This window comes from Gobio gobio, assembly GCF_949357685.1.
Source record: "Gobio gobio genome assembly, chromosome: 8".
In the NCBI taxonomy this organism is placed as follows: domain Eukaryota; kingdom Metazoa; phylum Chordata; class Actinopteri; order Cypriniformes; family Gobionidae; genus Gobio; species Gobio gobio.
Window position 1 is genome coordinate 5,287,634 of NC_137114.1, and position 21,919 is coordinate 5,309,552.

At 39.2% G+C, this 21,919-nt stretch overlaps 1 protein-coding gene across 2 annotated transcripts in view; it reads right to left on the reverse strand.

Annotated features, from left to right (window-relative positions):
- Positions 1-451: 451 nt before the first annotated feature.
- p2ry13 (purinergic receptor P2Y13) overlaps positions 452-21,919 on the reverse strand; it is a 30,892-nt gene continuing 9,424 nt past the window's right edge. The window contains exons 2-4 of one of the 2 annotated variants that reach the window (XM_079824392.1): positions 11,811-11,902; positions 10,704-11,413; positions 452-980 (exon numbers count right to left, since the gene is read on the reverse strand). In XM_079824392.1, coding sequence (XP_079680518.1) covers positions 657-980; positions 10,704-11,405 — 1,026 coding nt within the window. In that variant the 5' untranslated portion in view covers positions 11,406-11,413; positions 11,811-11,902 and the 3' untranslated portion in view covers positions 452-656. The remainder of the gene's footprint in view (positions 981-10,703; positions 11,414-11,810; positions 11,903-21,919) is intronic. The other variant, XM_079824391.1, reaches the window with a different exon arrangement.

Here is a 21,919-nt window from a genome sequence, read left to right on the forward strand (position 1 = left end):
TGAGTCTCAAGGGTATATTTGTGCCAATAGCCAACAATACATTGTATGGGTCAAAATTATCCATTTTTCTTTTATGCCAAAAATCATTAGGATATTAAGATAATTTCCTGTTATTAGTAGTAATATGCATTGCTTGATTTGGACAACTTTAAAGGAGATTTTCTCAATATTTAGATTTTTTTTTCCTTTGCACCCTCAGATTCCAGATTTTCAAATAGTTGCATCTCGGCCAAATATTGTCCTAACAAACTACACATAAATGGAACGCTTATTTATTCAGCTTTCATATGATGTATAAATCTCAATAAAATGGTTTTGTGGTCCAGGGTCACATTTATCATTGTTAGTTCATGATAACTGAAAAAAACTTTAAAATGTAACCTTAATGTAAAGTGTTACCAATTTTTCTTTTTTACTTTTTAAGTCTGATTGCAAGAAAGACAACATGTGGAACTGGTAAAATAAGGGAGTTTTTTTATTTAGTTATTTCTGCTCCTCCGTACACTACAGAAAACCATTCCAATGACAATATCTACTTTTAGATATTTGTGCTGGACAAAAATAGTGATTATGAAAATTATTTTTGCAGTGTATTTTCATGAACCCTTGAACCTCATAACAGCCACAGGACGAAGAGAAGGACGTTAATGATGACCTTAATCCAGATTTGTGTTACAATGGCTTCTGTTTGGCATCTCCATTCTGGTGGAGGTCTCTGTCAGAGACCCCAGTGGGAGCGGATGGCGGCTCAGTGTGGCTGTGAGCTTCTTGCGGAAGACTCGACACAGGAAAACATAAATGAGAGGGTCCAGGCACACGTTAGTAGATGATATCCAGAGTGTGATCTCTTTGGCAAAATACAGCTGGTTTTGGGCCCAGCACTGGGCAGAAGTATCCCGGGTCTGACTGAGGGTGTAAGGGATTCGGGCCAGGTGGAAGGGTGCAAAGCATACAAAGAAAACACCCACTACCACAAACACCTGTGGAGGAGAGGAGAGAATTTAATGCAATTCAAATACAGTGAAGCTTCCTTTTGGAAAAAAAAAAAAACAGTTTGTATGCTGTAGACCAAACACTGCTAACTACACTGAATCTTTATAAGGGAGCAATATCTATGAGCATTTAGCTATATGAGAGGTAGGCGCAAAGGAAGAGGCAACTAGGGTTGCCAACTGTGTCGTATTAGCCGGGACGTCCTATATATTGGGCCTAATTGATTTGTCCTGTACGTGACTTCCCTTGTCCCGTTTATTGACTGCTACGGTGATCTAACCACTGACAGTTCACATATGTTCCATCTTTTGCGTGCTTAAGTTCATTATTTTAAAGACTCATGTGGGCACTAATTTTTTTCCAAGGTTGTGGATCTCTGTGCCACAGAGAGGTCTCAACTTTTCTGAATGCTGCAAGTGCACCACAGGTCATGTGACATCCAACCAACCAAGTTACGGCGCTTCTGTAACAACATTGAAAGCTCAGCCAAGATGGATGAACAGCTGGTACGGATATGGTTTCATTCTCCACTCCGCAGTGGAGACAACCGAGGTCTTTAGAATGTAATTAATCGTTTTCAGTCACATGACTCTCGTGGAGACTTAGAGGGCAAAACCGCCATAGAACTGCAGCACAAGCCTGTCAAATATGCATCTTAAAACAAAAATATGTGAACAAGATGCACGTTTTGGGCATTTATGATCCATATACAGCACTTGCAGTATTTCAAACACTAAAAACAGCAGAACGTTCTAAAACATTTAACGTGAAAAACACTTAGGGTGGGTTGCACCAATAAGGATTAAATTAATCAAAGTTTAACACTAACCTAGGATATGTTGATATGGGTTTTATTTTAAATCGAGTTGTTCAACCACTTAATTTTAAACACAGATTAATTACGCAGTAAAACCGTTAGAATGAAAGGGCTGATCAAGCAGGCGGAGGGTGAACACCTGCTGTAGCTCCATATAAAATGCTAAATATAACATGTTTTAACATCATTTTATGAATGAAATCCCCATTATATCATGACAGGAAGGTAATTCCTGAGTGAAAGTGTAATTTTAACCGTTTAAATTGTGTTATGTAGCTTGATTCTAACTGTAGCTCTAATGCACCAGTTGGACCAGAATCTTTGTCTATTTCACAATCTATTTTGTTACAATAATTCACATAAGGTTCCAAGGATGTGATAAAAGCAATAAAAGAATAATGAGGATTAAGTCTCGTACTGCCAGAAGTGTGAAATGTGTGATTGAGAACAATAGAGCACGTTCACCTCACCAGACATTAGACAAAAGACTGCAAATGGGTGTTTACAAGGCAATAACATATTTGATTAGCATCTTATCTTAGCTTTTTCTAAAAAAATCCCCTGATAAGATCTTACAAAATGCTTCGTAGAATGCATAATTTTAGAGATATCATCTTCAGAGTTGAAATGAAGCATGACCACACTCATGGCTTCACTTAAGTTGTGGTTATAATTTGTTATACTACATAAACATAATAATTTTATATATTTAAAAATATATTCTTAGTATTTTTTTATGTTTGAGCCTTTATATCTCCATATTAATATCAGTCTAATATCAGTCTTAATATCAGTCTTCAGCTGTAAATTCTCAAGTGTTGGCTTTCTAAATATGTTATGTGTCCATTCAGAATGAATTATGAGCAGCAACCTTTTTATTTCGGGCATGTCAAAATGCCCCACTTGCCAAAATGGGGGGTGACAGGTAAGGGGTTAAAGTGCCGTAATGTACTAAAACTGTGATATTAAAAGATCAAATTCAGTTTACACCTTTTTGATGATGTAGCCTATAGAGGTGAGTAGACGAGCCCAGAATATGAATGCAACGTGTTTTGTTTATAATGGGTTTCGATGAAAAACGAGAAACCTTGTGTTGCATTGATATTCTGTGTTCATCTGCTTTCCTGTACAAATTGTGCATCATCAATAAGGTTTATATTGAATTTGGTCTTTTAATTTCAGTGTCTTACTGCATTAATACAGACGACAAACCTGGTAAAAATGACTGGTGGACAATGGAAGAAAGCTTTCTTTTGCCCTCCAGCTGGGCGTTCCTATAATGGTGTGATGCCACGTGAAAACTATGAATACCAATGCGTCAGTCGTTGCCTTGGTAATGCAAGGTTGTATATATGATATGAGAAGTAAATAGAGACCACAATATGGAGGATGATCAGATATTTATTTCATAAATATCAGGCCCATCATATCGTCTAATGGTTCTCTTACAGAGCCAGCCTCGCAATTTATAGACTTCTATATCAAGCCATTGGCTCAACAGCTTCCTTCCTATATACAGGACACCACTCATGTGTTGAAGGTCTTAAGTGACATTAGAGTTCCAGACAACTGTTTTTTAGTCACATTGGATGTGGAGTCCCTGTATACAAACATTGCTCATGATGATGGACTGAAAGCTTTACAACATTTTCTAATGAATAGGCCTATATAATCTTTGCCTCCCTCTGAATTCATTATTCAGCTCACTGAATGGACACTTAAAAATAATGTTTTCCTTTACCAAGACCTATTGTATATTCAGTACTGCAATGGGTGCATGTTTTTCCCCTAACTACGCTAACCTCTTTTTAGGTTTATGGGAGTAGGATTTTGTCTATTCTAACGACTACAGTGACAAGATACCATGGTGGGGGAGGTACATTGATGATATTTTCTTGATATGGAGTGGTTCTTATGAAGAACTTTTACAGTTTAATGACCACTTGAACAACAATGACAGGAATGTAAAAGTGTGCATGGAACACTCTAAAACGACCATTCAGTTTTTAGATTTAACTATTTCTAACAGTAAAGATGGGAAGCTTCATACTACTGTATATCGGAAAACAACAGATAGAAACACCATGTTAAAAGCAGATAGCTTCCATCCGAATTGGCTAAAAAATAATATACCTTTTGGCCAGTTCCAACGTCTTAGGCGTATTTGCGATACCGACAGTGAATATGAAGTTCAAGCAAAAGCTATGTCCAATCGTTTTTTCACAAAGGGGCTATCACACAGAAATTGTTCAAAATGCCTATAGAAAAGCCCAGTCCATTCCTAGATCAGAGCTACTCCAGAAAAAGAAAAAACGCACATCTTCTAAACAAAACCAGGCTTATTTTGTTACAAGATATAGCTCTTTGGCCAATCCCATAAAAATGATAATAGATTCTAATTGGAAACTTATTAAAAGTGACCCTGTGCTTAAAGAAGTATTTTCTGCATCTCCAAAAATGTGTTTTAAGCAGGCTCCTACACTACGTGATAGGTTAGTACCTAGTCATCTTCCTGCTAAAAAATGGATTACTTGGCTTCATAGACAGGTAAAAGGTACTTACAAATGTGGGTCTTGCAATCATTGTTCTAAAATTAAAGAATGTAAACAATTTTGTGATTTTAAGACTAACAAGACGTATAACATAAAAGCATTCATTAATTGTAACACTACTTTTGTGGTATACAGGTTATCATGCAAATGTGGATGCTTTTATGTACCAAGAGACGTCTTAAAGATAGAGTATCAGAGCACAAAAATGCTATCAAAAAAGCCAATTTGGTCTTGTATGTGCTCTTGTATGAGCCTATGATTAAGCAAAATTACTGAGAAAAATTATAATTAGTCCTCAGATGCTGTGTCTGTAATTTATAGCAAAAATTATAGCATGAATTCGATCTCAAACTAATTCAATAAAAGAAGTTGATACTCCACCACCTGAGTGACATCATTAACCGACGTGGTTGAAAGACAAATTTGCGACAATACGGTTTTAACAGTAGTTAGGCAGCAAGTTACGTCGTTGTATGTATCCTATGGCAAAACACTTCCAAAATGCACATAACAGCAATCCTATGGCAAAACACTTCCAAAATGGACATAACAGCAATCCAGAAGGCCTAATGGTTGAGGGTTTTGAAAAGATCAAAAAGAACATTCGGGGTGGTGACCGATTAAAATTACTTTTGCAGAGAGAAACATTTTATATATACGAGTTACAGGCCACAGTATACCCGGGGTTGAATGAAGAAATAGATTTCAGTCCTTTCTTGTGATCATTGTTTTGTTTTTTTTCTCTCTGTATATTTATCGATTTGGGCTTAACTTGTAATGTAGCCACCTAGTGGACTCTCTGTATGTGGACATTCACGACGTGGTAATTTACCATGTCACTCAGGTGTTTCTAATTAATGCACACAAAAGGGGAAATTGTTTGTTTGGGAAGCACACCCTGAAGAAGGCTGTCTGTGCCTGTTACATATTCATGTATTTGTGATTTGTTTTTTTGTTAAGATCTGACTGTCCTCAAGGGGGCGAGTATGTGTCTGTGTTTTCATTAGGGACTGATTGCCGGCACCTGTGGATCCTGTTTGTTTGGCATAAGAAGTCCAAGCAGCCAAACCTGTGCGGCGGGCGGGGTGCTCGGCGGCGGTTCTTTGTGCTCTCCTGTTGTGTCTAACCCCGGTTCATTTTCCTACCGTTATGTCTATATCATTTTTGTTAATAAACCCCTATTGTACGAGCCGTGTTGTCTATGTCCTCTCTTGTGTTATGGCTGCGGTCGTATGGCCGGGGGCTCGTCCGAAGCGATTATGTTTTTTTTTTTTTTTTTTTTATGTGTGGAGGAAAATGTGTGACGTTTTGCCCGTCCTAGAAAGAGTTTGGTGTAACTGCTGTGGTCCCACGTGAGTATTTGCCCTGTATTTTGTAGTCGTCGGGTAGGTTGGACCTGCCACTTTGTTATTTTGCCTTTTTTATTTTTAGTGGTTATTCGGAGTGGGGGTACGTTTCAGTTCACGTGTGGCTGATCTTGTTAATGGGATCGGTGCGCAGGTGGGCATGAGTTTAGCGTTTAAAGTCGCCCCGAGCCCCTAACGCCACTGAAGATTAGATGGTAAAAATAAAACTATTACAGGGTAAATGCATATTTTTTCTGTGGGATCGCTGTTAGCTACAGTTAGTGTCAGCCGCGTTTGTTTAGTTGCGTAAACGATCGTTAATTAGTGAGAGCAAGTTGTTTATATACGTGCATTTACGTTTGCCATTTATTTGTTTATTCGAGTGCGGATAAAAGTTCGTTGAAATGGCTTCGGTGGTGGATACTTTTCATGAATCTCCATCTGAAGAACTGCTTTCTTTGTGTACAAAGGAGCAGTTGTTGCAGATAGCAGAGTTTTATAAAATAGAAATAACCTCTAAGGATAAGAATTTAAAGGAAACTTTGCGCAGTATTCTGAAAGGTAATCTGGTTAAATTGGGTATTCTAGAAAGGCCCTTAGCAGAGGAAACGGCTGGTCCTTCTATGGGAGATCATGCCATTCGTTTGAGAGAATTAGCTTTGAAAGAAAAAGAGTTGGAGTTTGAAAATGCAAAATTAGAGTTTCGAAAACGTGAATTGGATCATGAGTTTGCATTAAAAAAAATGGAATTAGAAATGGCCACTAAGAAGGGTGCTGCTGGCTCTGAATTTGATGTGGGACGAAATCGGAGGATGGTTCCTCCTTTTTGCGAAAGGGATGTTGAAAAATACTTTAGTCATTTTGAGAGAGTTGCGATTACTCTAAAGTGGCCTGCAGATTTTTGGTGTTTATTACTGCAATGTGTGATCACTGGTAAGGCGCAGGAAGCTTACTCTGCTTTGACTATAGACGAAGCAGCAGATTATGAAACCGTGAAATCTGCCATTCTAAAAGCCTATTAATTAGTTCCGGAGGCGTATAGACAGCGTTTTAGACATTATGTGAAACTTTCTGATCAGACTTATGTGGAGTTTGCGCACGAGAAAGAGATATTATTTGATAGATGGTGCGCCTCTAAAAAAGCTGAAAGCAGAGAACAGTTGCGACAACTGATGTTGGTGGAAGATTTTAAAAATGGCTTGCCTGCGGTTCTTTCTACATATTTAAATGAACAGAGGGCTGAGACACTTCACAACGCTGCTATGTTAGCTGATGACTTTGTGCTGACGCATAAGGTAGCGTTTAAGGAGAAGTCATGGGACCGATCTCCTGTTTCTTCATCAGTATTAGGTTATAAAAAGTCATCTGGCAATAAAACAGTCGTTCCTTCTGATGATAGGGCTTGTTTTTATTGTAAAGCTTCTGGACATTTAATTGCAAACTGTCCCATTCTTAAAAAGAAGTCCAGCCCAAAGTCTGATGGTAGTTATCGATTCTGCACTGACTATCGGAGAGTAAATGCCGTAACTAAGGCTGATTGTTATCCATTGCCGAGAGTAGATGACTGTGTAGATCGGGTAGGTTCCGCTACATGCGTCTCAAAACTGGACTTGTTAAAAGGATACTGGCAGGTACCTTTAACAGAACGTGCTAAGGAGATTTCAGCGTTCGTAACTCCTGATGCGTTCCTTAATTATAGGGTAATGGCTTTTGGAATGCGAAATGCTCCTAGCACATTCCAGAGACTCGTGAACACTGTTCTGGCCGGCGTATCTGATTGTGAAGCCTATTTGGACGACCTAGTTTTATACAGTTCTTCTTGGGATGAGCATTTGAACTTGCTTAAAGAGGTTTTTTCCCGTTTGGCAGAGGCAAAGCTGACTGTCAATTTAAGTAAATGTGAATTCGGTAAAGCTAACCTAATTTATTTAGGTAAAGTGATTGGTGGGGGACAGGTTCGCCCAGTTGAGGCAAAGGTTACTGCCATTTGTGAGTTTCCATCACCTGTCGATCGAAAACAACTGCGACGTTTTCTAGGGATGGTCGGTTATTATCGAGCGTTCTGTAAAAATTTTGCAACTGTGGTTTCACCCCTTACCGATTTGCTAAGTCCTAAGGCGTTATTTCACTGGTCAGATTCGTGTCAGAGTGCTTTTGAGAATGTTAAGTCCTTGTTGATTTCAGCGCCTGTGTTGATGGCACCGGATCACTTAAGGCCTTTTAGCCTCGCAGTGGATGCGAGTGACGTGGGTGCGGGAGCTGTTCTCCAGCAGAGGGGTTCCGATGAGGTAGAACACCCTGTCTGTTACTTTTCAAAGAAGTTCGTTGCTGCCCAAAGGAATTATTCTACTATTGAGAAGGAGGCTTTAGCTTTAGTACTCGCCATCTGTCATTTCGAGGTCTATTTGACTTGCTCTCTTCCTATTGTTGTGTATTGTGATCACAATCCTCTTCTTTTTTTGAATTCAATGCGCAACACTTACCAGCGTCTAATGCGCTGGAGCCTGACCTTACAACCATATGACCTCGATATCAAACACGTCCGAGGTAAGGATAATGTGGTGGCTGATGCCCTGTCCCGGGTGGGTTAGGGGCGTAAGCTAGAAAGGCACTGTAATGGTGTAGGTTCATTTTTGGGGGGTGAAGGTGTTACATATTCATGTATTTGTGATTTGTTTGTTTTGTTACGATCTGACTGTCCTCAAGGGGGCGAGTATGTGTCTGTGTTTTCATTAGGGACTGATTGCCGGCACCTGTGGATCCTGTTTGTTTGGCATAAGAAGTCCAAGCAGCCAAACCTGTGCGGCGGGCGGGGTGCTCGGCGGCGGTTCTTTGTGCTCTCCTGTTGTGTCTAACCCCGGTTCATTTTCCTACCGTTATGTCTATATAATTTTTGTTAATAAACCCCTATTGTACGAGCCGTGTTGTCTATGTCCTCTCTTGTGTTATGGCTGCGGTCGTAACAGTGCCGCTACGCGTGGGTTGCCCTCCCCCCCATGTCTTTTAAATTTTCTATTATGAAATAGCCAGTAAAATAAAGGCTTTTTAATATTTTGAAGAAGAGTGCCTTGGATTTTCCTTTTTTCCACATTCATTTGAATTCCCGACCCCAAAGAGCACCTTCAAACGTCTTATTGAACTCCCCGAGCACCCTGGACTTCTTTGCCTTTTCAAGATATTTATTTTAATTTGTGTAATTAATTTGTGTTTACTTAATAGCATGCTTGGCAAGATACAGAGAAGCCAGGCAAGTGACCAATCCTGCGTTTCCCGTACAATGACGTAACTTGCTGCCTAACTACTGTTAAAACCGTATTGTTGCAAATTTGTCTTTCAACCACGTCGGTTAATGATGTCACACAGGTGGTGGAGTATCAACTTCTTTTATTGAATTAGTTTGAGATAGAATTCATGCTATAATTTTTGCTATAAATTACAGACACAGCATCTGAGGACTAATTATAATTTTTCTCAGTAATTTTGCTTTATTTCCAGGTTCAATCATAGGCTCTTACAAGAGCAGGTACACACATGCTCACCCTTCAGAAACAGTGCTTTAAATCTCTTGACAAACGAAAAGACGTAAATGACCTTTGTATGTATTCGAAATAAAAGATATAGATTGTACTGAATGTCAGCTAGCATATTTTGCTCAAAATAAGGATTTATTAAGTCCATGTTATGCAAACAAAAAACTCTGCTTTGCACAATTGGCGAATGATACAACCATTCGCGGAAACCAATGGACACTGGTCTATTATTGTGGTAAATTTTACTTCAGATAAACCCACCCAAACTACTAGACCAGGGCTGGGCAACTCTGACCATTGAGATAAACTATATAGGAGGCCCTTACTTGCTCATTGCTATAATATTAAAGGTTAACAACAGAGCCCAAACTATTAGCCTAAATTCAGTGGCTATTTATTTTTAGATATAATAATCAACACTCAAATAACACATTGTATGCAAACATGTAAACTTCACATTAGGCAGTTTGCATTAACTTCTAAATCTAATTATAAAATTATGTTTTTTCTCCAATTCTTTGTTGAAATATAATAATTTATACACAGTGGCTGTCATTTTCATGATATATTTTATTTAAACACATTGAATAATCAAGACAGTAACAGATTCAGTAGAATATAATTAATATATAGGAATATATAGGAACATATTCAGTGAAAGAGTTGATTTCTCTTGTGAACTAACAGCTGTGGACACTGAATGACTTCTGAGGTAAATGTGAATGTACATGTCATTGTTCTCAAGCTGTTTTATTGACGTATTTCCGCCATTGAAACACTGATTGAGTGATTACACAACATATGATAGGTTTCAGTAAGTTGTAATGTATCCTCAACATACCTTCAGATGTTCATTCATGTTTATTCCTTAGGAAGAGATGATCGCGTTCACTCGCGCGCCGCTTGAACTGACGCGCCTATACAGTGATCTGTCACGTCACATTAAAGAGCGTCAAAACAGCATTTATCGCTTGAATTTCGTGATAAACTGGACAGAATACTTAATATGTTCGTGTGGGAACTAGGATTGAAGTGTGTTCCGCGCGTTAAACAAGCCGGCTGTTAACTGTTAAAGATTGCATATGTGCACCGTACCGGAAGTCCTGTACCAAAACGGTTCGGTATGAATATGTGTACCGTTACACCCCTAGTTTGTATTAATCAATACAATTTCCAATTCCTTGAATCAGTGCTTCCCATCCATCACCCTGGAGGCACACTAGGCAGTACACATTGATTCAAACACACCTGATTCAACTCAGCTCATTAGTAGAGAGTTCAAGACTGAAATGGATGGGTCAGATAAGGTAGACAACCAAAATGTGCATTGTTGGTTTGCCTCCAAGAAAAGGATTGGGAAAGACTGCCCCAAATAACCAAATGACTACTATCTGCATCTTTAAAGAACTTCAGTGTCTGCACTCGCAGGGTTGCATAAAGGGAGGTTAAAGAAAGTGCACTTTACCTTAGATGTGGTCTGTTTACTGGCTGTGTCACTGCTGCTTTGTGATGCACGGTACGATTCAAACACTTTCCTGCTGATGAAGGTGTAGCAGACAACCATGAGTGCCAACGTACCCCAAAACACAACCTGGCAGAAGTAGTTAAAACCTTCATGCCACATGAGACCCATCTTCCCCTTCATCCTGGTGCATCGCAGCCTTCCACCAGTGGAGATCTGTGGCATGTGGTTACTCAGGATGACATTCGGAAGAGCCAATGACAGCATAACCACCCAGACAACTGCACACAGTATCCGTCCCACCCCGACCCTCTGAAAAGCACATTTCCCGAAAGGATGCACAATCTTTAGGTATCGGTCCAAGCTAATGAATCCGAGAAGAAGGATGCTGATGTACATAGTGGTATAGAAGAGTACAGCTGAGTACCGGCAATGAAAAGCCCGGAGGTGCCAGGAACCCAACCCCGCATCGGTCAGCACTTTTACAGGCACGGTAAGGGTCATCAACAGATCGGCCATGACTACATTCTTCAGGTACACAACAAATGTCGAGCTGCTGTGGATTTGGAAGAAGATCCAGGCGGCCAGACTGTTCAACACAAAAGCGACCAGGAAGAGAGCAGCGTAAAGGCAAGGGAAGAGTATGGATGTTACGCTAGTGTCCCGTTCGCACTTGAGTGAAGTGTTCACCTGACTCACGTTCATCTTGATGCCTGGAAGAAAAATGTCAATAGAGTTGAATGCAGTGAAGGAAAAGTCAAATAATGTCCACATACTGCTACAATCGGCACAACTTTACCAATATAATGCTATACATATTCATGCTCACTGGGGGAATTCATGAGTTATGATGAGATACAAATAATTTACCCTGAACTTTACAAAAGATCTCCTATTCTGTTTAATTCTATTAAAAACCCCATTTCTATGACATGCAAACAGAAGAAATCAGAAATAGACAGAAATAACATGTACATAAAACAGCATTAAACAAAACCAAAATACATCATTAGGCTTATAATGACAATGTGTCATTATACACATTTTGACACACTCAAACATGCATATAATACAATTCAAAATGTATGTATGCATGAAACAAACACTCACCAGGAAAAGCTTTTTGGAGACTTGTAAGCAAAGCTCAAAGAGGAATTAATAAATGTCTTAATGCCTTCCCCAGTCCACAGTGCAGTGTGTTTCTGTACTTGTAGCCACACACATACATACAGAGAGAGAGAGAGAGAGAGAGAGAGAGAGAGAGAGAGAGAGAGAGAGAGAGAGAGAGAGAGAGAGAGAGAGAGAGAGAGAGAGAGAGAGAGAGAGAGAGAGAGAGAGAGAGAGAGAGAGAGAGAGAGAGAGAGAGAGAGAGAGAGAGAGAGAGAGAGAGAGAGAGAGAGAGAGAGTGCGTGAGACGAGACTTTTTGACTGAGTGTAGATATATCATATACTTCTCTTGGTTTTGTATAAAGTTTTATATAACTATAATTACTACAGACTAATCCCCATTCTAACTCTACCCCTAAAACTTTTTTACATGTTAAGTATATATTTATATATTAATGGATATTTCTAACATTATATGCTATATTTGTATTTGTTTGTTTGTTTGCTTGTTTGTTTGTTTCCCCAATTTATGATTCCCTGGATGTTTCCCGTGGGAGGCTTTTGTCAGATTTAGCTCACTGCTGGGGACAGTTCTGTCCCTAAACTTTTGCTAAGTATGTACATAAACATATGCTTAGTTATGCACACACACATATGCATTTTTTCCACATTGCTACCTAGAGGATTTTTCTCATAGTAAGTCTAACAGGAAAGTCAGTTACTCTTCCTGTCTAGGTTCCTGTTCTGCTGCAATGGATTGCCCATCATGGGGTGTGGTGAAACTTTGTTATTCAATCCTGGGGGGAAAAGCATCCATATAAATGTATGCATATACACTCACCTAAAGGATTATTAGGAACACCTGTTCAATTTCTCATTAATGTAATTATCTAATCAACCAATCACATGGCAGTTGCTTCAATGCATTTAGGGGTGTGGTCCTGGTCAAGACAATCTCCTGAACTCCAAACTGAATGTCAGAATGGGAAAGAAAGGGGATTTAAGCAATTTTGAGCGTGGCATGGTTGTTGGTGCCAGACGGGCCGGTCTGAGTATTTCACAATCTGCTCAGTTACTGGGATTTTCACGGACAACCATTTCTAGGGTTTACAAAGAATGGTGTGAAAAGGGAAAAACATCCAGTATGCAGCAGTCCTGTGGGCGAAAATGCCTTGTTGATGCTAGAGGTCAGAGGAGAATGGGCCGACTGATTCAAGCTGATAGAAGAGCAACTTCGACTGAAATAACCAGTCGTTACAACCAAGGTATGCAGCAAAGCATTTGTGAAGCCACAACACGTACAACCTTGAGGCGGATAGGCTACAACAGCAGAAGACCCCACCGGGTTTAAATCGTTATCGTTAAAATATACCGCACTCCCTCTCATTACGTCACTTCCGGATTTGGCATTTTTAGATGTGTATTAACTTTACTAAAATCAAGGCATTGCAATTGCATAAATTAATATTAAAATTTCAAAGAATAAATCAATTACAAATTATGCCAATATTTATTTAGCACACTGCAACAATGCACAGTATAAAATAAAATTAAAACTAAAATGTTTAACTTGACCCCACTCATTTGTACATTAAATAATAATGTACAGGCCTACAGAAAGGTTTTAAAATTAAATGTTCTCTCATAAAAACAAAGTGCATTTAGGTCTAGTGCATTTTAATTTTTTCTCTGTAGGACTACTACAAGAAAGTGCATTCAGAACAAGTGCAACTGCTTAAAGATACAACTATTTTCTCTGTAGGCCTTCAACATAGTGTATCAAAACTAAAAGACTGCCATAGCCCATATGTTAACTGTAGAATAGGGGTGTAATGGTGCACAAAACTGACGGTTCAGTACAGCAGTTTTACAAAATTGTTGAAATATAATCATTTATACACAGTGTCTGTCATTTTCATGACAAGTTTATTTAAACATACATGAAATAATCAAGATATCATTAACAGGTTAAGTAGAATATAATGAATATAACGGCTAATATAGGTCATATATTTAGTGAAAGAGTTGATTTACTCTAGTGAATAAAATTATGTGGACACTGAATGACTGCCTGAGGTAAATGTGATGCTAAAGTTACATTGTTTAGTTTACAAGCAGTTATATTGACGTCTTTTCGCCGCTTGAACTGTGATGTGATCACTGATGCCACATTAAAGAGCGTCAAAACGGAATTTACCGTTTTAATTTCGTGATACATGTTGACCGATGTTGGTGTGGGAACTCGGATTGAAGTGTGTTCCGTGCTTAAAACATGCCCACTGTTAAAGATTGCATTCGGAAACCGTTCGGTTTCACAGTGAAGTCTGGTCCTCTTCTCATCGAGAACATGAGCTGCTGCACTGAACAGCTCTCGCTGTCAGTTCCCACACCAACATCGATCAACATGTATCACGAAATTCAAACGATAAATGCCGTTTTGATGCTCTTTAATGTGGCATCAGTGATCACATTACAGTTTAAGCGGAGACGCGCGCGCGTGAATGCGATCATCTGTGAGCGCGATCGATCATCTCTTCCTTAAGAATAAACATGAATGAACATCTGAGGTGTGTTGAGGATACATTACAACTTACTGTCACGTATCATATGTAATTAGATAGCTCTCGCTGTCAGTGCGTGTGCATGGAGCAGACGTGGGTGTTTCTCAGATATACTGAAATACGTCCACACCGCAGACATGTTGCTTCAGACAAGCACGTGCAGGTCGCGGTTTCTGTTTGCGTCATCACAACATTTCGGCCGTATTGTTTCGGTGATAAAAGTCTTTCGGCCGAAAACCGAAAATGCTCTTTTGAGCCATTTTCGGCCGAAAATTTTCGGTGGCCGAATATTCGGTGCATCCCTATTATCAAGCATCTCAATCATACTTTAAGGCGAGACACGGCAGGTGAAAACATCGTTTTTTCATGCAATGGTCAATTTTGAGATTTTGGGCCAGTTTGCTCCCTTAACATGTAAGCTTTCATGTCAAAATAAAAAAAAATTCAACATTACACATTAAGGTGGTTATTTCATTATATTTTGTCACCGTGCGCCTTTAGATTTCTACCCGAAATCATCAAACGTTATTCTATCGCGATCTCTCGTGCCGTCTCCATTCACAGAAACATGTCATGCCTGGTATCATTATAAAGCTCTCAGTCTTACAGACAGCGCTGTCTAATCCAAATATGGACATTTTCTTTGTAGAACTAACCAACCGCGAAAGTTTGCAGCCAAAAACCACATCTGATTGGTCGATGTGAATTTCTCACGCGCTGCCGATGCTTGTGTATTCTCCGCCTGAGAGAAAGTGCAGACAACGCTGAAATCGGCTCATAAACGCTCACAGAAAAGACCAAGTGGCAAGAGCTAGTAAAAAGAAAGTAAACAACAACAGATTAGACGACGAAACCCCGTCAGAATTAGATTCAAATAGTTATAGATGGACCAATACATCAAACAGGGACAGTTCGTCTGCAGTTTTTGTGACTGGTGTTTGTTAAGGTAGTTCTCTTAAGGTACTTCTCTAATAGCTATTGCTATTAATAATTTATTCATTTATCATTTTCCACGTGTTTTAAATATTATACACTACTGATATTAATTAACTGAATATATATTTTGATTCTAGGTTGGTGGTTTTATAGAAATGTATGCAGTTATACAGTATAAAACTTTAAAGGCCGTTTTCTCAAAATGAGTTTCTCACACTCAGAGTCAGATATATCCACTTCAGTAGCACCTACAAGCACCAACTTTTGCAGCCTTATACTGAACTATATTCTGAAGGCTTTTACAGAGGGATTTATTGATATATCATTCCTATCCTGAGTTATAGGTCCTTTAACTCCAAAAAACATGGCGAAAATTGATTTTTTAAGGCTATTGTCAGTATTCTCTAATTTACTAAAGCACAAAATAAGATATCCAGAATCCCCTCTGTAAAAGCCCTCTCATCTAACATGTCAACAAATAGAACCAAGAATTTTAAACTTGGTCCTTTCCAATTTCCAGATTTTGTTTTTGGAAAAGTATGCAAATTAGCGTATATTTAAGTATATAAGGCCTCATTTGCATATTAAAACATTAATTTACACAAAACGTGTAATACATTTTTTTCTTATGTTTATGCCAGTAATAAACTGGAGAAGTTTCACAGTGATATCTTGTAATTTAAAAAAAAATCCCTATTCACCTGTAGTGTCTCGCCTTAAGGGGGAATTCATGAGTTATGATGAGATACAAATACTTTACCCTGAACTTTACAAAAGATCTCCTATTCTGTTTGATTCTATTGCCCATCATGGGGTCTGGTGAAACTTTGTTATTCAATCCTGGGAAAAAAAGCATTCATATTCATGTATACCTATACACTCACCTAAAGGATTATTAGGAACACCTGTTCAATTTCTCATTAATGCAATGATCTAATCAACCAATCAGTTGCTGCAATGCATTTAGGGGTGTGGTCCTGGTCAAGACTGAATCAATCATACTTTAAGTGAAGTGTAGGACTAAATCTTAAGTGTCAGTCTTAGAGTTGATTCACGACACTTTGCTGTGCCACAAACGGGATTTTAGATTATGTCATATGCATGAACCAATCACTGAATAAATGTCCTTATTTAAGAATATTCTCAGATAAATTCACATTGAATGGTGAAATTCCTAAGAGGAGTATACATTCAGCACACATTTGACAATAAATCATTTTCAAGACAATACATTATAATTGTGCCAGGGGGGGGGCGTGGTTTAGCAAGGTCTGTGACAGTCAGCAGGCAAGTACAACGTAAGTGGGTCAAGTGCAAATAATGAACACCTGTGTCTTGTTCCAGTGTCCTTCTCCTGCCTGATCGATTGCTCCTGTCTGCCTCCTGCTGTGTCTGTTGCTCTGTAGCTCAAGTCTGTAGCTCTGTAGAGCCTTGCTTACGTTTGAATCTTTATTTTGATATTTCCTCTTTCTTCTACTGCTAAATATAACTTACTTATCACTATACATTGTTTAAATATTGCCTATCATGTTAAATTTGACATCGCTAGCTTTTAATCTAAATCACCATCACACGTTAGCATTTCGCTAGCCTGTTAGCTTGTTATCTCTGCACCCGGGTCTCCCTTTTTCTGAGTTCATAAGTTGGATTAGTAAATAGTGTCCAGCAAACGATTGTGGTAAGTGGTAAGTTGGATTAATCAACAAACACGGTAAGTCATGTCTTCTCCTGTCATTATCACTTGCACCGTATGTTTAATATAGGCTTCTCCGCTGGCGAACAGGGCTTCACATGTGATAAATGTAAGGAGATAGTTAGGCTGACGGAGATTTCAGAATTAGAAACACGCATCCATACTTTATCTGAGAGTAGTGAGGATGTAACAGCTTTAGACACTGATTTGGATGCGAATAGCTTAGTGAACTCTGTACATTCTTCGGTTCCGGCTGCAGGGCCCTCGCAGCAGGGAAACTGGGTAACAGTGAGGCAGCATAGTCGCAGACCAAAGAACCGCTTTTCCGTTCCGGTTAGAACATCAAACAGGTTCTCCCCTCTCAGTGAAGCACCCACTGAGTATCCTGTTGAAAGTGCCCTAGTCATTGGCGATTCTATTACACGGAACGTGAAGATAGAGACACCAGCCACCATAGTCACTTGTTTACCGGGAGCCAGAGCACCTGACATCAAAGCAAATTTAAAAGTGCTGGCTAAAGCTAATCGTAAATTCTCTGAGATTATTATTCACGTCGGCACTAATGATGTTCGACTTCGCCAGTCGGAGATCACCAAAATTAACATTAAAGAAGTGTGTGAACTCGCTAGTACGATGTCAGAGGCTGTTTTTTGTTCTGGACCGCTCCCTGTAAAAAGGAGTGATGAGATAGTTAGCAGACTATCATCACTCAATGGCTGGTTGTCTAAGTGGTGTCTGCAAAATAACATAGGGTTTATAGACAATTGGAAAAGTTTTTGGGGCAGACCTGACCTGTTGAAGAAGGATGGCATCCATCCCTCTTGGGGTGGTGCTGCTCTTCTCTCTAGTAATTTGGCACATAGTCTTAGAGCTAAACCTTGACTCACTAGGGCCCAGGTCAGGAAGCAGACAAACTGGCTAAACCGACCGTCTGCTAGCTGTCTCACGTTACCGGAGTCAGATAAATCCCAGCACATAGAGACTCTTTCACCTAGATATTATCATATAGAGACTGTGTCTGTTCCCCGAATTAGTAAATACAAAAAAACATCAAAACCATTCAACAGTAAAAATGTAATTGATGTCCAACAAATAAACAAAAGATATAATACAGATGAACAATTGATAAAGCTTGGGTTGCTGAATATTAGATCCTTTTCCCCAAAAGCGCTTATTGTTAATGATATTATTACAGATAATAATCTAGATGTGCTTTGTTTGACAGAAACCTGGCTAAAACCTGATGACTACATTACCTTAAATTAGTCCATCCCCCAAGATTATTGTTATAAACATGAGCCGCGTCTGAAAGGTAAAGGGGGAGGGGTTGCTGTAATTTATAATACTATCTTCAGTATTACTCAGAAGTCTAGTTTCAAATATAATTCCTTCGAAGTTTTTGTGCTTTATGTAACGCTATGTAGTGTACATTAGAGGGCTGCATTGGGATTGAGTCCCGCCAACGTAAATCTCGTGGGAGCGGGCGGTTTGAATTTTGCTGCGGGCGGGAATGGGCGGCTAAAAAAAACACCGCGGGAATCGCCGGGATAGGGAGGTTGCCTAACGACATGATGGAGAAGATGTCAATAGATGATGTAGAAAAGAACCTCAAACGAGGTATTTACAGCACAAAAGCTAAGCAAGGAAAGTCTGACATTTGGAGAAGTTTCTCAATTGTTTTGGTAGGCAAAGTCATGCGGTAGGCTATAACGTTATATGTATCCACATATTGCGCAGCTGGCAAATACATAGATACTTGATCATACCTCACCAAAAACGCTCAGCACTCCCTGCAGGTCAAGTTGACTGTTTGGTTTTTTTTGACAAACAATACATAGAAGTTTAGTGAGTGGAAATGGATTGTTTCTAAATGTCCGTTTGCTATTTTGTGTTCACATTACGTTCTGTTGAAGCATGTTTTCTCAGGTTTCCTTTCAGTCGGTCACGTTCGACGGAATTGGGATCTGTTTTTTGTTTCTAAATCTGTTTTTCTGTTTTCTGTTTTGCAAAGCAGTCTATTTTTATGTGCAAAGTTTTTGATAAAAACGAAATTATATTTGAATGTATTTGTCTTTTTTTTTTTTTTACATGCAGGCCAGGGAAACGAAACAAACAACCCCATGAATCTCTTTAATAATATCAATACAAATACGTGTTTTTTTTCCCTGCGGGACGGGAGAAGACACAAAATCAATGCATCTCTATTATTGTGCGGGAATAAATTCTCTGAGTTTTGCGGGTGCGGGCGGGAGTGGACATACATATTGCGGGAGCGGGCGGGAGTGTAACACATACGTTGCGGGAGCGGGCGGTAATGGTCAGAAATTCGGCGGGTGCGGGCGGGAGCGGGATGAAGAAAACAGTCCCGCGCAGGGCTCTAGTGTACATGATAAAACCCGTTCAACATTTGTGTTAGCTACTGTATACAGGCCACCAGGGCATAATACAGACTTTATCAAAGAATTTACTGATTTTCTATCAGAGCTAGTACTGGCCGTAGATAAAGTACTAATTGTTGGTGATTTTAATATCCATGTAGACAACGGAAAAGATGTATTGGGATTAGCATTTAAAGACACACTAAACTCTATTGGAGTTAGGCAACACGTGTCAGGAGCCACTCATCGCCATAATCATACTTTAGACCTAATATTGTCACATGGAATAAATGTTGATACCGTTGAAATTCTGCGATGACATCTCAGATCATTACTTAGTATCATGTATACTTAATTTAGCTAAGGTTGCAAAGCCGCCCCCTCGCTTCAAAAATGGCAGGACAATCACTGCCGCTACTAAAGATTGCTTTTTAAATAATCTTCCTCATCAGTATCATCTCCTCAGCATCCCAGATAGTATAGAAGAACTCGATGTTGCAACAGAAACTATTGACTCTCTCTTTTCCAGTACTTTAGACACAGTTGCTGCTCTGCGCTTAAAGAAGATTAAAGAAAATAGTCCAACGCTGTGGTACAACGAGCACACCCGGGCCCTTAAAACAGCAGCCAGAAAAATGGAGCGCAGTTGGAAGAAAACAAAATGAGAGCTATTTCGTAATTCGTGGAAAGAGCACATGATCACATACAGAAAGGCCGTAAAAACTGCTAGATCTGCTTATTTCTCAACTCTCTTGGAAGAAAACAAACACAACCCAAGGTATTTATTCGATACAGTGGCTAAATTAACCAAAAATAAAGCTTCAACTTCTGATGATTGTAAACAGCACAGCAGTAATGACTTTATGAACTTCTTCACATGTAAGATTGACAATATTAGGAAATTTTTTTTAACAATGCAGCCGTCTACTACAGTATCACATCAGACAGAGCATTGTAGTGTCACTGAGGAAAAAATACACTCATTCACTGCTATAGGAGAAGAAGAATTGGCTAAACTCGTTAAATCATCAAAATCAACAACATGTATGCTCGACCCTATACCGACTAGGCTATTAAAAGAGATGCTACCAGAGGTCATAGATCCTCTTCTTAATATCATTAATTCATCTTTGTCATTAGGATATGTACCGAAAACTTTTAAGTTGGCTATTATTAAACCACTTATTAAAAAACCGCAACTTGATCCTACAGAATTAGTCAATTATAGACCAATCTCAAATCTCCCCTTTCTGTCAAAAATACTTGAAAAGGCAGTGTCTTCACAATTATGTTCCTTTTTAGAAAGAAATGGTATCTGTGAGGATTTCCAGTCAGGATTTAGACCGTATCATTGCACTGAGACTGCTCTCATCAGAGTTACAAATGATTTACTCTTATCATCCGATCGTGGCTGTATCTCTCTATTAGTGTTACTCGATCTTAGCGCTGCATTTGATACTATCGACCACAACATTCTTTTGAATAGACTCGAAAATTATGTAGGTATTAGTGGAATTGCTTTATCATGGTTTAAATCATACCTATGCAACCGTTATCAGTTTGTAGCAGTAAATGAAGAGATGTCACACCGATCGCAAGTTCAGTATGGAGTTCCACAAGGCTCAGTGCTAGGACCGCTACTCTTCACCCTGTACATGCTACCACTGGGAGATAACATTAGGAAGCATGGCGTTAGTTTTCATTGTTATGCTGACGATACTCAGCTCTATATTTCTTCACGCCCTGAAGAAACTTACCAATTCACAAGATTAACGGAATGCATAGCTGATATAAAACATTGGATGACCGGTAATTTCCTGCAACTCAATTCAGAAAAAAATTTATTTTTAATTATTGGACAAAAAAGCTTCACAAGTAGTAACCTAGAATACTGTCTAACACTTGATGGCTGCTCTGTCAAGTCCTCGTCGTCAGTGAGGAACCTGGGTGAGCTCTTTGATACCAATCTTTCGTTTGAAAGCCACGTTTCTAGCATCTGTAAAACTGCTTTCTACCATCTTAAAAATATCTCTAAATTACGGCACATGCTCTCAATGCAAAATGCTGAACAGTTAGTTCATGCGTTCATGACCTCAAGGCTAGATTATTGTAATGCTCTACTGGGTGGTTGTCCTGCTCGCTTAATAAATAAACTCCAGCTGGTCCAAAACGCAGCAGCTCGAGTTCTTACTAGAACCAGGAAGTATGACCATATTAGCCCAGTTCTGTCAACACTGCACTGGCTGCCTATTAAACATTGCATACATTTTAAAATCTTGCTTATTACTTACAAAGCACTAAATGGTTTAGCTCCCCAATACTTGAGCGAGCTCTTAACATATTATACTCCATCACGTCTACTGCGGTCTCAAAATTCTGGCCAGTTGATAATACCGAGAATATCCAAATCAACTGCAGGCGGTCGATCCTTTTCCTATTTAGCTCCGAAACTCTGGAACAGTCTTCCTAACATTGTTCGGGAAGCAGACACACTCTGTCAGTTTAAGTCTAGACTAAAAACACATCTCTTTACTGTGGCATACA